The 19,903-nt window shown below is 37.0% G+C and overlaps 1 protein-coding gene across 7 annotated transcripts in view; it reads left to right on the top strand.

The window, feature by feature from the left end:
- Positions 1-19,903, top strand: part of FGF14 (fibroblast growth factor 14) — a 604,690-nt gene that overhangs the window by 220,661 nt on the left and 364,126 nt on the right. For 2 of the 7 annotated variants that reach the window (XM_035704627.2, XM_035704626.2), the window contains exons 3-4: positions 2,685-2,871; positions 5,782-5,912. The exons of 3 other annotated variants lie outside the window; for them this stretch is intronic. In XM_035704627.2, coding sequence (XP_035560520.1) covers positions 5,792-5,912 — 121 coding nt within the window. In that variant the 5' untranslated portion in view covers positions 2,685-2,871; positions 5,782-5,791. Of the gene's footprint in view, positions 1-2,191; positions 2,345-2,684; positions 2,872-5,781; positions 5,913-19,903 lie in introns of those variants that run through there. 2 more of the 7 variants (XM_025441201.3, XM_049099195.1) reach the window with 2 other exon arrangements.

Here is a 19,903-nt window from a genome sequence, read left to right as displayed (position 1 = left end):
TTTTGCCTCTGAATCACCCGACTTTGGAACCAGTTAGATCACCTACTAGAATACTGATCCCTGATAACCATCCTGCAGAGACCTAGCCCAAAATGACCTCTAGAGAATTATTGCCAGCAGCTCTGCAGAGAGAATTGAACCGTCATTGGTGCTTCTGTAAGAGATACTTTTTGTTATAGTGTTTCTGAAATTATAGCATTTCTTTGTGTGTTTAGCTGTCCTTCCATTTACTCCAGTCTCTTAGCCATGTAGCCTTGACACTAATTTACTCATATTGTAAGCTTAGTGCCTAGTATGGTATCTATCACAGAAGATGCTTCATATATATTTCCTCTATGGAAAATGAACTAGCAAAAACGTCTTACCAGTAAAACATGACATATTACGCAAGATTATACAACTGGTGTATAATATCTCTTTGCAAGAGGATAATTTATAAAATTAAAGCAGAATTGGTATGATATCCATAAACTATCCAGCATGCTCTTATTTGTCACCACAGATATAATTTGTCTATGAAAGGTCATTAATGGAATTGGAAAGAAAGTTTTTAAAAGTATTTACATTTACTGGAAGCCTTGGTTATATGGTTGGCAACATGATGAGATTTTTTTTTAAAAAGGGAAATCAAATGTTTCACGTATTCCAGGAAACTTTTATGAATCCCTCCATATGAAATATATGGATGTATGCTTATAGCATAGTTATTTATTTAGGGACATTTTCAAAGCAAGTATGTTTCTCTAAGAATTGGAAATATTATTCACATTATCCTTTATGTCTTTACCACTAACCTACATACAAATGAGAGGGACACTACTACCCACTGCTACTGACCAGAGGAAAGTTACATAGACTCATAACATCTTCCCAGAAAAAGTTTATTGAACTTAAAATAGAAAGATGCTGGGCACCTCCTCACACACAAGGCTGAGACACAAACACAATTCATGCAGGTGTACATTTTTTACAGCTTTCTACCCACAAGAGAAACCCAGAGAACCATAGCTATGGCTTCCCAGATAATTTCTTGTCTCTATAATTTCCATTTTTAGATTAAAGTTCACTCTCAATTAATACATAACAGAGTCCTGTGTTACATTGAGAAATGCCAGAAACTTTACCGGTTATTTTGGAATATTGGTGCATCTAGCCAGTGATGCTTGCAGTATTACTAATATTATAAACTTGATAGACTCTTTTGGTTCAAGTCTTTGTGGTACTTATAATGATGCAAAATGCTCATTTGTAGGACTAGATTATAGTCTCAATATCCTTGCATTTCCTATAAAAGAATTGATTTTTTAAAATGTAGTGTTCACTTATATTAATTACTTTGGAAATTTGCTCTATGGGCTTCATAATGCCAAAGACTAGAATAGCTGATGGTTGCTTTTGCCAAAAATCTGTTTTTCTAAAAGCTTTCTCTTCAATTGCTTTCCAGTAAATTTATTCCTGTGATCCATTCTTACAATTTATCACAAAACGCCTAAAATAGAAGTCTTGTTCAGTCTCTGACCAAGGGATTCTATTTTTTGCTGAAACTTCAGTTGCCATTTAGAATAGCATTGTTTGAAAGCTATTAACTAGCTGTCACTTAACTCCAATTAAGAAACCTGCAACTGATTCTATTTCCTTCTCTTAATAGCTCTTAAACTGAGAGATAACATACTTAAAGGCGTGTATAACCAAGATGTTTTACATGTGTCAGACTTTTGTTTTGCCATTTAGTTTTTACATTTACATTAAGTTATAGAGGAGTATGAATCAGAAATACTCATAGAGGTGTGTCTTGAACCACTACAGCTTACCTTTGGGATGAAGGAAAAGTGCAAAATTAAGATTTGTTCTGATAAGAAAATTAAAGTCAATGTCCAGAATGAGCAATATTATTCATGCATTTATTCATTCTCCAAATATATATTTTTTTAGTATCTTCTAGGTGCACCCTGCTAGTAATACAGGAATTAATTATACAGTCCCAGCCATCAGAAAGTTTACGGCCTCACTGAGGAATTCTTAAATAATTTTCTATAATCCATATTCTTGTTCTTGGAATGATATGACTAATGGAAAGTTGGTTGCAAAATATTGATATTTACAACTAAAATATTATTAAATATAAAAGACTTCTGAAAAGTGTCCCCTTGTTTTCCTTCCTTTCTTTTCATTTGTGAAGACATGGTGATGTTGACCATGTCACTGTAGCCTTTCTCCCTGGAAGAATGTATTTGCTGCCTTCCCAGCTTTTTAGCTAGATGGATACCAGGGATATAGTGGTGACAAGGTGATCAGTGACACAAGTGGAAACTCTAACAACAGGCTCAACTTTCCCTCCAGAACGGTAATAATTCCTTATTGAGAGTGAGGAAAATCTTCCATAGAAAAACAGATGTGGAATTATGGCATCCACTCTTGCTTTCCTCCTTCTTTCCCCCTCCTTTTTATTTTTATTTTACTCATACATCCTTCAAAACATTTACTTAATGCCTCATAAGTTGTAGAAGACATTTTTGCATTAATTCTGCATTTGAATTTTGAAGAACAATTTCTCCTTTACATTCTGCTTTCCTCCATCTTTTCTTTCTCTCTCTCTCACGAATATCCTCCCTCTGTGTATTTTCCTCGTATTTTTTCTATGCTGATTGTAACTATTAATATTACTTTTAATGTCTTCCAAGCAGAACGCACATATGATCTGATGGGGTTTTGGAGACTATCCAACTGCAGCACTGAAGCTTAGTTTTAAGTTTCTCTATTGTGTCAAAATGCAACAACATACTTTGAGCTACAACTGGATCTAAAGGTTGGAAGAGGCTCTTTACTAGCCGTTTTACCACCTTTATAAACATTTTTTCCCCACCAAAATTGGTAAGTTCATATGCTTCAAATCACCTCCTTGCCATGCCCAGCAGTGAGCATTCAAGCTTCTTCTCCAAGCCCTGCACTCTCTAGAATTCTCCTTTCTCCTATTCTAGTGACTTTGAGATTGCTGATCTTGAGAGAACTGTTGTGTTTCTAATGAAAGAGAAGTACCTCCCCTCCCTTGATGGGATGTTTTCATATTCCCAAAGCCAGGTGAGAGGGACTCCTAGAGAAACTTTGTGGAGTGTAGGATATCTGCCAATAACGGGAGACATCTCTTTCCCTAGTTGGACATCTGTTTGAGCAGAGACCAGTTCATGTATCTCTAGATCTCCCTTAGGTGGTGAGTGGTGGAAAGAAAGCTGAATGTGGAGGGAAATGGGCATAGAGAAGGTGCAGTATGGAGAAGTAGCCCTCTCCTGCTACATGTGTCATGGCGAGGATGCTGAGTCTCGGGGTGAGCTGGATGGTATGGACTGTAGCCAGGCTAGAACCATTTCACCATGAGAATATCTAGGGGACTGTCCCTAAAAGAAGAGACCATAGCATCAAGAAACAATGGGTGGACCCCACGTAGCAGAAACACAAGGGTGGGGAACACTGGGGAAGCACAATGTGCAAGGATTAATAAAGAAGGATCCCTGGGATCCCTGGGTGGTGCAGCGGTTTGGCGCCTGCCTTTGGCCGAGGGCGCGATCCTGGAGGCCCCGGGATCGAGTCCCACGTCGGGCTCCTGGTGCATGGAGCCTGCTTCTCCCTCTGCCTATGTCTCTGCCTCTCTCTCTCACTGTGTGCCTATCATAAATAAATAAAAATTAAAAAAAGAAGGACCCCCAAATATGCCATTCCCCCTTTTCTTTTTGGAGGCCCAGTAGTGAAGCATAGAAAACTGAAGAGGAAGTATGCATGCCAAGGCAGAGTGTGCTGTGCAGGGAGAGGGAGCACTTTGAATCAAAAAGGACACTGAAGTTTTAAACTGACCTGGATGAAGTTTTAATAACCGAATATTCTGCTCAGTAGGAGGAGGATTTGACAAATCACGTTTAGGAATATTAAATAGGAAAATACAAAACTCAAGGGTATACCTTACTGAGATGAGACACTTCAGTAAACTGGTGACAAATGCTAATTTTCTTGGTATCTGACAGAGAAAACTTTTAATTGTAAGGTTTCTTATGGTACAAATTCAAAAAAGGAAATTAATTCCTAATAGAAATTCAGTCAATACTGACTATATATTGCAGTTGGCACTTAATTAATCAAATGTGTATTAAATTCTACTGTGGGTCAGGTACTGTGCAGGGTGCTTGACATACAAAGATAAATAAAATAGGATCTTATAAAGTAATAAGCACATAGTTATGCCACAGTTTGATGCGTGCTATAACAAAGAAGTGAACAATGAGCTATAGCTCTGATTTTATTATTCATATGACTTCTAAAGATCTAGAATTCCATTGTAGCTTGGTTTCCTGAAAACCCACTGAAGAATAATGGAGAAGATCTGTTATCTTCTTTTGGGAACTATTTAAACTATAATTAATAAGGAATTATGCCATCCATCTCTCAGGTCCATACTCTGAACTGATGTTAATTTCTTCCTGCTGCACATTCCCCATTTGAAGAAGACCTATTTCTCCTTTGAGGCTCACCTGAAGTGCCAGTCCGATGATCTTTTTCTTGATAGTGCCAGATTCAATTAATGCCTCATAATATTTTTTGTTCATAGCACTAATTATTAAATTTACCATATTCTATTATGGCTAGTTTTTTGCATATCATATGAAAACATGTGTGAACTTGAATTTTGTTAATAATGGGAAATAATACAATTTGGATTGGCATTAAATAATTTTATGGTAGTTTCCAAATCTATTAACTCTGACTTATAAATCAATTTGTAGATCCACAAATCCAATTTTGGTATCCCTAAAATGGAGTCACTGTTTGATTTCAAAGGTTTAGCTATATTTATATTCTTATTATTCTTCATGAACACCTACTTTTAGTAAGAGCTAAAAGCAAGGATGTGAAGTCAACAAATCCTATGTTTGACTATTACCTCTTTAAACATTAGTTTAGTTCCTTCAGAGCTAGAAAAGTAGAAGAACGATGCTTACCTCAAAAGATTTTTTGTGAGGACTGGATAAGGCAATGTTTATAAATTGCTTAATTCAGTGTTTGGACATAGTAAGAGATTAAGTATTACTTTTTATAACCCCTCTTAAGATTATATATGATTCCTCTTCTCTCTCATTCTATGAGATTTTATGGATTTCTAATGGAGGAAGAAGTAGGTTCATTGATGTGCTTGGTGTGCAAACTTGTATTAATGCCCCTTTCTCCCCATACTTCTGGTGCCCTCAGTGGAGAAGAAAACTGGAAGTCATTGCAGGATAAAAAATCCTAATCTGTATAGCAGTAAATTTGTTCCTTAAAAGAGTCCCAAATATTCATATCATTCTATTTTGAAAACGCCAGCTTCATTTAAACTTTAGCCTACATTTGGGGTTGAGCTGATGCTTAAAATCTTGCAGTATGTTTAGCTACTTAAGGCAGAATTTGTCTTCAAGAAAACGACAAAATGCTGTAGAAAATGAATTTACTCTTTCCAGAAATATATTGCTCACTAACATTCTTAAAGTGGAGATAGTTTACATTAGCATTTCACATACAGTACCTCATTTGATCCATATAAAAACTGTAAAATAGGCAGCACTAAGATTATTAACCACTCAATTGTAGATTAAAAAAGGGAACTTCAAAGAAGGATAACGATTTGCCCAAGGGCATAGAAGAAGCAAAAGGCAGATCTCTGGGGATCTAATCCAGACTTTAAGATCCCCAAATTAGGTTCCTTCTATTTCTACAATGTACTATTATTCTACATATCAATTACCATCTTCTTTATTTCAGTGAAAAATGCATGTGTCTATCAGGAGGTGTTACATATGAAATTCTAGTTCTTCTTCATTCTCCATCAACAGAGCAGTTCCCTATGATGTTCTTTCTCTCTCTTCCAGCCTCAAAATTTGAGAAAATGTCAGGTATGTTTAGAAAAGCTTTGTTTTATTTGAGATAATTCTGAATTCAGATAATCACTTCATTATAGAGGAGAACCTCAGGTTAATATAGCTGGGAGCAAGGAGAGCAGGGACCTCTTTGCTCACAGCAGCTCCACTGAAGCTAGGCACTGCCTGACATTAGTAAGGACCCAGGGCTGCCACAGTGTACGTGTGGGAGGGAGAGAAGTCATATAGAAAGTCAAAAAGTGGTTTCCCAAGCAGCCAAAAACAGACCTCTTGAACAACCCCCTCATATCTTTTAAAATTAAATGTTCAGCAGAACTTGAAACATTAGTAGATTAACATGTCAATACATTTTCCACATCACTGCACAAAGCTAAGCTCTAAGAATAAAATGCACTGTTTAGGTATTTTTTAACAGATTAAAAAAATTATAGGTGAAAGCAGAACATGGCATAACTCTAAAAAGATCTTTCTATTTTGGAATTGAGGTTTTTAGCTATTCATGCATGAGACCCAGATCTGAGCTCGAAAAAATCCTCTGACACCAATGTTACAGGCTGATTTGAGTCCCCAGTTAAGTTCATATATTCAAGCCCTAACCCCTAGTACCTCAGAATGTGACTGCGTTGGACAGAGAATTTTTAAAGAGGTCATTAAGTTAAAATGAGGTCATTGGCATCAACCCTAACCCAATATAATTGGTATCCTTATAAGAAGAGAAGATTAAGATACAGATGCACACACAGAGGGAAGGTGATGTGAAGACATAGGAAGAAAATGGCTGTTTACAAGCCAGTGAGGGAGGTCTCAGAAGAAACCAAACCTGCTGACACCTTGTTCTTGGACTTCCAGCCTCAGGAACTGTGAGAAATAAATTTCTGTTCTTTAAGCCCCCTAGTTGTGGTACTTTGTTATGGCAGCCCCAGCAAACAAAGACAACTAGTGACCAGAAGCCTTGGTCGTGGTGTCTGCAAGTTTTTTTAGGTCTTAAATTTCCAGTGACATGATGACGAAAGGTTGTTGGTAGTTAACACTCATCTAGCTTTGGTGAAGAAAACAACTATTTTTATATTCAAAGGTAGAAAACAAGAATTCCTACCCATTTTCAAGGGTAGGAAACCAATCTGTGTCCCTCAATGTACAGTACGATAGAATATCATACCTATCAGCACATTTATGCTTTATGTCGGGCAGTGTGAAAACATAGCCTCTGGCTTGGGAATCAGGATTTGCTTAAATATAAATACTGTGTGAACCTGAACTCCTAGATGTTTTCTCCTTAGAGTAAAATGGGCTAATAATGTATTGTAAGGTTGTTGCGAGAAATAAGTGAGCTAATGACAATGAAAACTGCACCATGTCAATGATAAAGTTATATAAATGTAAATGTTATATAAGTATTATATAATAATGTGAGTCATTATTTCACATGGACCCTTTGCTTGACAGTGAAAGTAGAACTGAAGGCATCTGAAACTTAGCTTATCTTCGGCATATGATTTAATGGTAGTGTGGATGTTAGATACCCTCTTTTTTTTTTTTTTTTTTTTTTAACTTTTTGGAAAAGGTTTAAGATGGTGGAAAGGTCCCAGAAAAGGGGAGAGAACATGGGGTTCATAACCTTGCTCTGGATGTGCTGGGCCCCCCAGCATCACATAATCCACATGGCCCACAGCTGCCATTTCTGTTTGGATTTAGAGATTACTCCATGAACTATATTGCTTCTTAGAGTGGAAAAGAATACAAGAGTTTGGAAATCAGCATCCTGGTGACCTGTCTCTTGGTGCTCTAACAGAAAAACCACAAAAGGCAATAGAGTTTTTGAATAGTATTTATTTCTCTGCTCCTCCATATCGTAGGGGGAAATTTTTTAAAATAGTTCATCAAGAAACTTTTTTTAGGTGTAAAAGAGCTAAATAGGAAAAAAAATAAGATATAATCCTTACAAGTCTGTTACCTACTGCTAGTGTATCCTTTTTCTTTATATGTTCAACACAAAGTCCTTGCTTTGCTAAATTGCACAGTATAACTAGACAGTTTCTCAGCCTTGGCACCACTGCATTTGGGGCTGGACAATTGGTTGTGGGGGCTGCCCTCTGCTTTGCAGGGTGTTTAGCAGCACCCCTTGTCCACCTATTGAGTGCTAGAACACCTTCCCCTTCTTGCTGTGACAGCCAAAAATGTCTCCAGAAATCACTGAATGTCCCCTGGAGGGAAAAATTCACCCACAATTGAGAGCCATTGTCTCGATCAAGGGAGTGATGCTTTGAGAAGCCCCGGAGAAGAATTTGAGGAGATGAACAGAATAAGAAATACTCTGTATTTGCCCCTTGAGTCCTCCTCCCCATCCAGTGCTGTCTTTCTTCCCTAATGCCTTATTCCTCAACATGTCATGTTTAAGGGAGGCAAGTGTGATGGAGACAGATGGGGCAGGCGTGACCCCAGAGCATGGAAGGAAGACTGTAAGTGGCATTAGTGGGCACATGGAAAAGCCAGTGCACAAGCTAACTGCCCCAGAGAAATAATGGAGCAGTTTACATGATGTTGTTCATCTTTTACATTAAATAGCACATGTAGGACTTCTTCCAGGTAGGTATTATCTTTCTCATTTCATATCATAATATTTACTGCTGCTATTTGAAAAATAAACAAAAGACACTCTGGAAAGCATAGACTGTTAGGGCACCATAAGATGGCAGACCAGCTCACCAAAATCTCAATTTTTCTTAATGAGACCCATGAGGTTCAGTGATGCTAAGGGACTTGGCTTGGGGTCACCCACATGGTTGAGCCACGACCAGCACAAATTTCTCCATTCCACCATCTTTGGTCAGTGCTCTTTCTGCCATCTTGTACTGCTGAAGTTAGGCAGCTTCTTCCCTTCAATTCACAGTCTAAGATAATGGCAGACATACAACTCATGGAGACTGGTTCTTCTACAAGTGTATGAGTAAACGATGATTTTTGTCTCAGAGTTGATTTATAGACTTTTCAATAAAGAGACCTGTGCTTTTTACCACTAAGTAGAAGCTGTTGAACAGGGCCTATAATTCTCTGCCATTTCCAGTAAAGGAAAGGAGATGGTTTAAAGGAACATAACAGAATAGAGTTTTCTTTATTACTTCAATCCTTAATTTGATTTACAAGGCCTTCCTGGATCTGACCTGGTCTGCTTTTGCTGTCTTATTTCCATTTATCTACCTTGTCCTGCCTGGCCATTGTGTCTTTGTCCTTGTCATTCCCCTTTCCTTCCATCAATCAGATTGAAAGTCTCCTTTAAATTTTCAAATTTAATCTCCTTCCTGAGCATGCCCTGCCCACTGGACCCTGACATGATGTTGCACTTTGAGTTTGTGTGTTAATGTTTCCCAAAGTTTTCTCTGTGGAACCAGGTTGGAGATGCTCTGTGATGTAGTGTGTACGTTGGCCCAAGTGTGCACATCAGGGGCTACGGTCTCTCTCTTTCACAGGGTTCCATATGCAGTTGTATAATAAAGGCCTTAAGAAGTGTTGTGGTATAGAGATGTCTCTGACTCACTTTACCTTATTTTTTTCTCAAACCTATTTGCCATCTGTATTAGAGTTCTCCTGAGGAACAGAACCATTAGGATTTCTACCTATATCTACAAATATAAATATGTAGGTATATGATATATATATCTATTATAGATATATAGATATAGATTTATTATGGGAATTGGCCCATGTGATTATGGAGGCTGAGAAATCTCACCATATGCTGTCTGAAAGCCAGAGAACAAGGAAGGCTGGTGGTATAATTTAATCTGAGTCAGAAGGCCTGAGAACCAAGGGAGTGGATGGTGTGGATGGGGAGGGGAGTGATCCCTGGTTTACATCCTGGAGTCCAGAGGTCTGAGAACTAGGAACTTTGATGTCCAAAGGTAGGAGAAGAAGCAAGTCCCGACTCAAGAAGAGAGAAAGAATTCATTCTTCTGTTTTTTTGTTCTATTTGGGCCTTTAATGGATTTTGGATAATACCTTCTCACATTGGAGAGGGTGGATCTTCTTTATTCAATCTACTGATTTTAATGCTAATCTCTTCCAGAAACACCCTCACAGACACCCCCAGAAACAATGCTTTACGAGCTACGTGGGCATCTCTTACCCTGGTCCAGTTGACACATAAAATTAACTGTCATAACAGTTTTTAAAAATAGTCATATTTAGTAGTAGTCAAAGAAACTAGTGTTTCTTAGGATCTAGTATAGGAGACATCATTTTATATTAATAAATGTTTTTGGGCACCTGGGTGGCTCAGTCAGTTAAGTGTCTGCCTTCAGCTCAAGTCTGGATCCCAGGATCCTGGGATAGAGCACCACATCTTCCTCTCCCTCTGCCAGTCCCCCCTGCTTATGCTCTCTCTTTCTGTCAAATGAATAAATAAAATCTTTAGAAATATAAAAAAACAAATGTTTCAAACATCTATTTGTAAGTCAATTGTTTTTAATGACAAGTGGCCTTAGAATTTTTATTTTGACCAAATTATATTCTCAATAATGAGATAATACAGGAAAGGGACTTAACACACAACCTGACACATAGTTGGTACTCGATAAATGTGGAGTATTACTTGTAATAACTGCAATATATCTGTTTTCATGATCAACTTATCATATCTTAATGCATATATTACTGTGCGTGTGCACATACACACGTGCACATGTGTGTGACAATGCAGCACCAACTGCATGTTCAAGGTATGTGCTGGTTAGTGCTGCGAAGTTCATCACCATTTAGATCCAATTTAGAATCTAGTCCAGATAACCAATAAATATTTATTTGTTCAAAATATTATCATGAAAATGGAATGTAGGCCTACAGAGCAAATTGTGCCTTATGAGGCTTTTCTTCAAAACGCTATTCCTAACACACACTTGAGTCCCCACTCTATACGTTATTATGATTTTTTAAAATTTTTTTATAAAGAGCAATATTGACCCAAATTACAAGGAAATTAAAAACACATAGTAAGAAAGTATAATATAAAATCAGATTCAAAAATTCTTCTTGCTTATAATTACTAAGAGAACTCCTGTGATTTTATAATCATTTTTTTTTTGCAAAAATAATTCTGATCATTCAAATTTTCAGTTGGAAGTTTTAAAATAACTTGTTTTCCCTTCTAAATTATATTGAATATTAACATAGGATTTTAGAAAGTAATTGAATAGAAGACAAATGAGCATTTTTATGTATGATAAAACTTACATTTCGATGCAAGCACCATTGACACATTATCCATTATAATCTTGGAGGCACTATGCTTGGCAAAACATTTTAATTCAGATTTATTAAATAAAGATTTTGCTAAAAATCACACACCTTCCAGGTCTGGGAGAATTCCTGAGTTTTGGGCATTTGCCAATTTTGAAGAGTAATTATTACTTATATTGTGTGTGAGCACAGCAATTCTCTAAAATCATGGTCTGGCATACAGAATAAACTAAAATCTGCATATTTTTTTCGCCTAAAATTCAACAAGAGAACCAGTTTTGACATGCACAGCCTCCCAATGGGGGCAAGCATGAGATCAAACAGAAAGGTAAATTAAATGACCTTTGACTGCCTTATTCTTTTCTGACTTTCTGGGACCCCTACCCTTCCAGGGAACTGGGCAGAGCAGGACCCTCAGCCCCAAAGACTCTGGGCTCTCATGCAGAACTATTTGCATTTTAAAAGTCTCAATGGGTACACCAATGATTAGTACAAAAGAGTGATATTTTTGATGATACTATTTTTGGCACATGTAGGAAATGTGGTTTTAAAAAGCCCTTTTGATTGATCATCTTTGAGCTCACTCCTCTGTTTTAATATTTAGCACATGATAACAAAGTGCCTGCTTATGTGTTTCTCTCTCCCTTTCTGTCACATAAACTCCTTGAAAGTAGACCAGACCCTACCTTATTCATCTTTGTGTCACACACCTGACCAGTGTCTGGCACATGGAAACGCTGAATAAGTGGATTGCAATCTAAACGTATACATCTGCATATTTATAAAGCCTGGCCTGCTTTCACAATAAGTCCATGAATCTTACCTAGTCAAACTCAGGGCAGAAGGAAATGTGACCTAGAGTTCAGAAAACTCAAAATGGAATCCTATCAGTTGCTTCCTGGCTCACTTTTGGTCAGTCACCTCTCTGATTCTCATTTTCTCCAACTGCTAGTAAAGAGTCTTGACTGGACATGAATACGATGCTTTTCAATAAATGTTTATCTAAATGTGATCTAAAATAATTCAGCAAAGTGCTTTATAGCCACTAAATTATAGCATAATTTATTCTTGGGGGTCACAATGGATGCTCTCTACTCATCACCCAGGTTTGGTCTATGAGCATCATTGTTAACTCTTTTGGTGTCAGAGTTTAAGCCACAAACCACTGGCAGAAGCTTAAATGGAAGGAAGGATTTGTAATTTAAGTTTCCCTCAGCACTTTGGACATGTTCTTTTCCTTCCTGGCGACCATTATTTTGTGTGATGGCCTTTCTTGTGTCCCGGACACATCCATTTTTTTCATTAGTGTTCTTCATGAATGAGTCGTATCATTAGGGCTGGTTTGAAAACATATTTTTAAATTCTTTTTCTTTGAAGCTCATGTTTTGTTTAGTTGTGGTTGAGCATAGGCAGTCATTTGGAGGATTTTTATTATTGTTGAAGCAGTGTGGTGTGGTTTGAAGAACTGGGGCCTGGAAGGTAAGAGTTTTAGCATTGAGTCCCGATGCTGTCACTATATTGCTGTACTCTTATCAATCTTTCACCTCATTGGGCCTCCATTTTTCCACTTATAAGGAACTTGGAAAAGTGTATTTTCTCACCTTGATCGTTTTTCCTCTGTAATCCTATCATAGAGGCTGTTTCAGAAGTATTCATTAAATGAACTGGGAAATTAATGAAACATTTCTGCATGTGGGTTCTCTAGCACATGTGAGAGACAAAGGGCCACCTTTTGGTGTTAGTTTGCAAATAGTGCTATCATGCCCTATTATGCTTATGTTAGAAATAATATGACTTGGATGCCCACCTCACAAAATGCCTTGTCAACCACCAAAATCAACACTTCCTTTCATTAGCTAGTTAATACTTCAAGGCCCTATCAAGAGCTACTAGAATCAATCTAAACTATCATGTACTGAATATAAATTACATGTGACACTGTAAAGACTAAAGTGAAACAGAACAAAACTCTTTTTTTTCCCATTGACATTGATAGTCAACATGACATGACTTTGGATAAGCAACCGGGAAGTCTTTGATGACTCACAAAAACAAGACTTGCAGAATATAAAAGTTCCTGTGTAATTGAATTCAGTAATTTTCATGGCTTATCAGAGTGCTAGGTTGGACTTGTTCTTTAATGACACACCTGCTATTTTTCCCTGATGCACAATCTTTGGAGCCTGAGTAGAACATTACTGAAAAATAAATAGGAATGATTTTGCAAGGGTGCTTTCTGGTTTGTTTCATTAACAATAAATGGGTTTGGTATGTCTTGCACTCAAATAAAATAATGTTTATGTACTTCTCTAAATACTCTCCCTTTCTTTTGGCAGGATTTTCTGTTCTAAAAATGTATTAGGGCAACCAAGTACAATGGTTATTTTTATTAATGTACCAATGATTCCTGAAGAGGTTTTTGGGTGTAATGTAGTTCTGGGGAGAAGTTTATCACTTCTGCTGTTCAGAGAGTTATAACTGTCCATTGAAGGGAATGTCATATGTAGAACAGACATGGGTTGTATGACTTAACATGTTTTCAAAACAAAATAAAAAAAAACAACTAAAATTTGCTTACATATAAATAAGAAGTCTGGAGGTAGAGAAGTTCTGGAGTTGGTTAATTCAGCAGCAAAATGACATTCACTGGGATCTGTTTTTTCCATCTTTCTACTCTGCTACATGAGTGGATTGGCTTCTTCTTTCATGATTGCATATTGGCTGCAGCAGATCCTGATGTCACCTAACAATGTCCCAAACACCCTCTCTCTACAGTAGGACTTCTCACATAGCTTACTGGCCAAAAGTGTGTCTCAGGCCAATTCCTAAATCAGTCATTGCTTTACCTTAATTAGGATTCACATAGTAACACTAAAAAGGGCTGTCTCCTCTCAGTGGCACAATTCGTATCCCTATTCATAATACCTTGAAACAAGGTTGAGGTTCTGTTAGAATCGAAAAAAGGTAACAGTAGCTCTTGGCCATTAGGATCATCTGTTACACTAGTCAAAGAGCATAACAAAGTCCAGAAATGCTTATTTTGGAACTTTCATATAATATATTACTGAATTGCTTTGTAGTCATATTTTCATTTTACTTAAAAAGAAATAGGTGGATGATAAATGTTCATAGTTAAAATGGTTTAACTTCTTCTAATTTAGATAATAATTTTAGAATTCCTTTTCCATTTATGCTTGCATGATGTTTATTCAGATGAAAATTATTTAAAGTACCTTTACCTTCGGTGTTGGTGACTTAAGGTTTGAGTTGCATAAGATCAAGAGTAGAGGACAGGAGCACCTGGGTGGCTGAGTCCATTAAGCATCTGCCTTGGGCTCAGATCATGGTCCCAGAGTCCTGGGATGGAGCCCCACATCAGGCTCCCTGCTCGGTAAGGAGTCTGCTTCTCTTTCTCCCTCTGCCCCCCAACCCAACTCATGTGCTTTTTCTCTTTCTCAAACAAACTAATAAGATCTTAAAAAAGAGGAGAGGGCAAAGTGTGCTGGATTGGGGAATGCACTGAAGTTAGAGGGTGTTATTGGGACTTACTGATGAATACTGCACTTATGAATACATGTGGCTTAGCTAGGGTGGTTGGGTGGGCAGAGAATAATGGAAATAGAAATTGGTATCATTCCGTGGTGACACTTATAATTTCACCTAAAGGTTTTCAAATTGTGCTTCAAGAAATAATACAACTCAGAGGAGATGCTTCAGAGATCTTGCTAATATTGTATTTGAACTTATTTTGAAGTGCATCTTAAAGTGTATTTAAAACCATAACAAATACCGCACAGTAATATATCAAATTTTAGCATGGTGGAGACCATGAACTTGTGCTGCCAGTTAAATTATTTTGGTGAGCAAAGCAATTAATGAATGACTCCAGACATAACTGCATATAACTGATTTTCTTATACTGGTATTAATTACAAAATTTGTGATTCTACTGTGGCCTCACTCTTCTTAATTTAGACTTGCACTTATCATGTGTGTATAATGGTACAGTTGCTACTACAATTTATGTACACCCTGTTTAATCCAATGCCAGGCAAGCCTTAGGTACTCTGTGTCATAGCCCATGCACACATTATGAAATTACTATAATTTAGGTGGCTATGTGCATAGTTAAGGCTTGAGTACTGTACTTGTCTTTTGTATTTCTGATGATGTAGTAGTCTCCTGGGGCTTCTATAACAGAATACCATAGACTGGGAAACTTAACAAATTTATTTTCTCAGAGTTTTGGAGGCTGGAAGTCTGAGCTCAGAGTGCTTACATGATTGGGTTCTGGTGTTAGCCCTTTTACTGGTTTGTAGATGGCCGACTTCTTGATGTGTGCTCATATGGTGGGGTGGGGGGAGAGAGACAGGGAGGGAGGAGAAGAGGGAGAGGGAGAGAGAAAGGGAGAAAGCACAAGCAAGAGCTCTTTGGTGTCTCTTCTTCAAAGGTCAGTAATCTCATCACGACAGCCCAACCCTCCTGACTTCACCTAATCCTAATAACCTCCTGAAAGTCTTGAAATATCATCATATTGGAGGTTAGGGCTTCAACACAAAAATTTTGTGGAGATACAAACATTCACTCCATAGCAAATGGTAAAAAATTACTTTAGATGATAGATACTGTAATGATTCCATTTTTAGACAGAACATTTCCCAGTATTCTCCTAAGAGGTTCCTGAGTCAGTAAAATTGAAGAATTTTCCAATTACAAGGCAAACTGTTAGAAAACTATTACCACTTACAGCTACTTACTTGAATAATTCAGGTTTTTTTGTAACTCTCTACAACTAAGATACAATCCAGAAATAAACTGGAAGAATAGACAGAAGGAAGGCTACAGGTATTTCAAATTTTCTTGCAAATATGAATCCTGTTCTCATTTACATATTTTGTAAATAGCCATCATAAATATATATACACATAATAAATTTATATTAATAAAATGCCACTTTAATAATTTTATTTCCTGGACTTATATTTATGTTTCATTGAATAAACAGTGTATAACTATATACATATATATACACATACATATATACATATATACACATATATATAGTTTTTATATTTATATAGTTTGTATTTTATAGTATATATATGTGCATATATGTGCATATATATATATGGTGATCTAACCAAGTGTTTATTTATTTATTTAAGATTTTATTTATTTATTCATGAGAGATACAGAGAGAGGCAGAGACATAGACAGAGGCAGAAGCAGGCTCCCCACTGGAAACCTGATGTGGGACTTGATCCCAGGAACCCTGGATCACACCCTGAGCTGAAGGCAGATACTCAACCACTGAGCCACCCAGGTACCCCTAACCAAATGTTTTAGAAAGAAGATCATGGAGAATTATGGCACAATAGAACCTATCAGAAACTAAATTGTAACATATGATTATTCCTTAAACATAGGGTACACGATGCATAATATTTCGGTTTTAAGACTTGAGGGATTTCTCGTGATAATCTGGACCTCTTCTTTGTAGGAAACTAGTTTCTAATAAATATTGCTATCTTAGAGGAACTGGGTAATCGTATGGAATACATAAATTCAGATACTCCATGTTCAATAGCCAAGACAGGAAATACAAGAATCCTCCAGGCAGATACTTAAGGCTCTGGAGGGAATCTTGCTGCCCCACTATGCTTGTGCTCTGTGTGTGTGTACATATATACACACACCTACTTATCTATAGCTTACTGGCATATATATGTCATATATATATATAAAACACAGTATTATTAACATTATTATATATATTATGTATTATACACACACACACTCACACACACACACACTGTGCCCTCCATAGAACAAAATATTTTAATTCATTTGGTGGAGGAAACTCTACCCTTGGGTTCAGATTTGGAGAAAAGCTGTTTCTGAAACATGCTACTTATTTACTGCTTCTTGGATGCACATTAACGGGAGGGTAAGTGGGCATCTGTGTCATTACTGCTCTTTCCTGTGCATCTGTCTATGTTGGGGGGACAAATTGAGGTGGCATCTCAAGTTGGAATCAGGCGGAAAGTGACAAAATCCAGAGTAGGAAAGGAAACAGCGCTGGAGGAGAGGAAAACATTTGAAGAAGGTATCAGATCTGTTGTGTGTGGAATGAGACCTTAAAAAAAATAATTTAGAATATGCTTTTTGAAAAGGTAACATTAGGAGTGAACAAGCTGAGGAATTTTAGGAAAAATCATTAAAAGTCCTTGTTTATAACATTTAAACTCTGTGTTTTAGACAAATTTCAATAAAACAAAGGTAACCTGTATTTAGATACATTCTTGAAATTAGTGATTTGAAATGTATCAGGGAGCAAATCAAGATGTAAAAGGCAAAGAAACTACACACCCATTACTTTGATCCGATTCACTACAACGCTTTGACTTTTATCACAGAAGTCATATCATCCTTCCATTCACCTCACTCCCCTTTCTCCGCCTGAAGGTGTCTTAGCAAACTTTGTTCTGTAGGCTCTCCTTTATTTCCAGCGGAATCATTGGCTACTAGAAAGGTCTTCTTCCTTGTAAAATACCCGAAAACACAAATCAAGAGAGACATCAAATCTAACCATAGTGATTAATACTTGTCAAATATCTAGGGTGACAAGATTAGGGAGCGTTTGCTTTTTTTTCTGGTGAAGTTAGGTTTCCTCTCTTTTTTTAAGGAGCAAAACAGCTGTTGAAGATGGAGGTATTCAGCAAGCATGACTCAAGCACATTATTGTGTGAAGACAGCAACCAGATCATACCCTATTTTTACCACAGTACCACATTAGCTAAGAAGAGATGCAATATATACCTGATATTTATAAGATTTAGAGTCAGTTTTGTGAACTGTATTATGCTTGATGATTTTGAGAATTACCTCAAAGGCTCACAGTGTGATTTAGACAGCTATGAAAACTTTTGTCAATTTGTGGCATTTTGCTATGTTGCTGTAGCAGTAATTTTATCTTAGTTTATGTTTTGATAACCATTTCACTTCAATAATTTTATGTAAGTCTAAATTTCTGTGAACCATTGGTATTTCTTATTCTCCTCGCATCTATTTTTTTTGAGAAAGAGAGAGAGAATAGAACAAAATGGTCTATGTTTAAATGTGCATATGTTTTGATTTTTCTTCTGAGATTTAAAGAAAACATGCAATATCTTTATATCTTAACTCAGTCACTGTTCCAAATATGGCATTTTGTCATTTTCAAAACCGGTTTCCCAGAAAGCAGCCTTATTTGTGCCCTCTAGTGGTGGATACATAAATTTATGCAGGAAGTTAGAGAAAGCTGACTTTTTTTTTTCTTTTCAGTGCATAATGAATCAGCATCCAAATAGCTAAATACTAATATTAACCCATACACATACTGAGAGAAAAATCTTATGTAATTGAACTTCATGTATTTTTAAAATGTATCAAAATTGTGTATTTAAAAAATAAGCCCACTACTTATCTGACTAGAGAAAGTTCTTGGGTCACAAAAGTCTATTTCCTAATGATTTTTATGGTCCATTTGTCCAGCAAAATGCTGTGATTCTTTGAAAAAAAAAAGTAAGCACACTTTTCACAAATGCCTTTTTATCTTTTTGGAATCCGCTATAGGAAAACTCTCTTAAATTGGTGCATTAATCCAGAAATCATTTCTTATTTTTGTATTGATGAGTATCGTTAGAGAACTCCATGATAAAAGAAACTGTCTTACTTAACATAACAAGAATTGACTCTGGTAGAAAATACCCAGATGGAAGTAGATCCTGGCCTCATGGCTTTAGTAGACTTATACTGGATTAATGCCAAGTTTGTTTTTCTCTTCCTGAAATGCCACTGCTTTCATTTGGGATGTCCATTTTCTTACGTGGCCAAAGTGGATTGGTCCATGAATGGACTCTATCGAAACCAAGACAAACCAACTAGGATCCTCCCCTGGAGTTTCTGAAACTAGAACTGAGTATGGGAACAAGTGCCTTGGATTTATTGCTAGAAATTAGTTACATTTGAAGTATGCCTGCCCACTGTATTCAGGAACTAATGTCTGGCATCTTTCCCTGTGTCCTACCGCTGGAGGGCTACCTCAGTTAATGAAATGCTGGAGGCATTGATGTACCCAGTCCTCTATTGGTGACCATTCCCAATGTTACCACTCTAGCCTTGGATGGCAAGCATCTGGCTTAATACTTTTTTCCATGTAAACATCTAAGGCTCTTTTCCTTAATTCCCACATTAAAACTAACAATGAGAAATTATGGAAGAGTCTCATGATAATAGGGACAGAAGGATCACCAAAGGAATAATGCACAGCTTTTGATGTGCCATGCTTCCTTTCTCAATTTGGGATAAGCTCCATGTGGCTTTCCACCATAAGAGGTTCCCAGTACTTCAGTGTCTGGCCAACCAGAAGTCCCAATCCTAGGGCCAGTACTTTTCTCCCTTGGTACCCTAGTCTAAGGTATGCCACCCTATCTGCTATGCCACCCTATCTTATCCCAGGCCTCACACCTTTCATTGATGGACAATGAGACCATCCATTGCTTTCAGACAAAGCCTCATCTCACCTGATGAATGTAACCTGAACTATGGCCCTACTAATACAAAGCACAATAGTACAACATCTGTACAATTGTCAAGGTTTGGTTCTCAGATCTGAAGGGTACTGATGTGCGATGACTATACAATTTATCCCCCAAATCAAGACATTTGAGAATAAAGTAAGGGATATTATTAGCTATGCCAGGACAGCAAACAAAAACTGGGGTATATGCATC

This window comes from Canis lupus, chromosome 22 (genome assembly GCF_003254725.2).
Source record: "Canis lupus dingo isolate Sandy chromosome 22, ASM325472v2, whole genome shotgun sequence".
Classification (NCBI taxonomy): Eukaryota; Metazoa; Chordata; class Mammalia; order Carnivora; family Canidae; genus Canis; species Canis lupus.
This window is presented reverse-complemented; position numbering and strand designations above follow the sequence as displayed.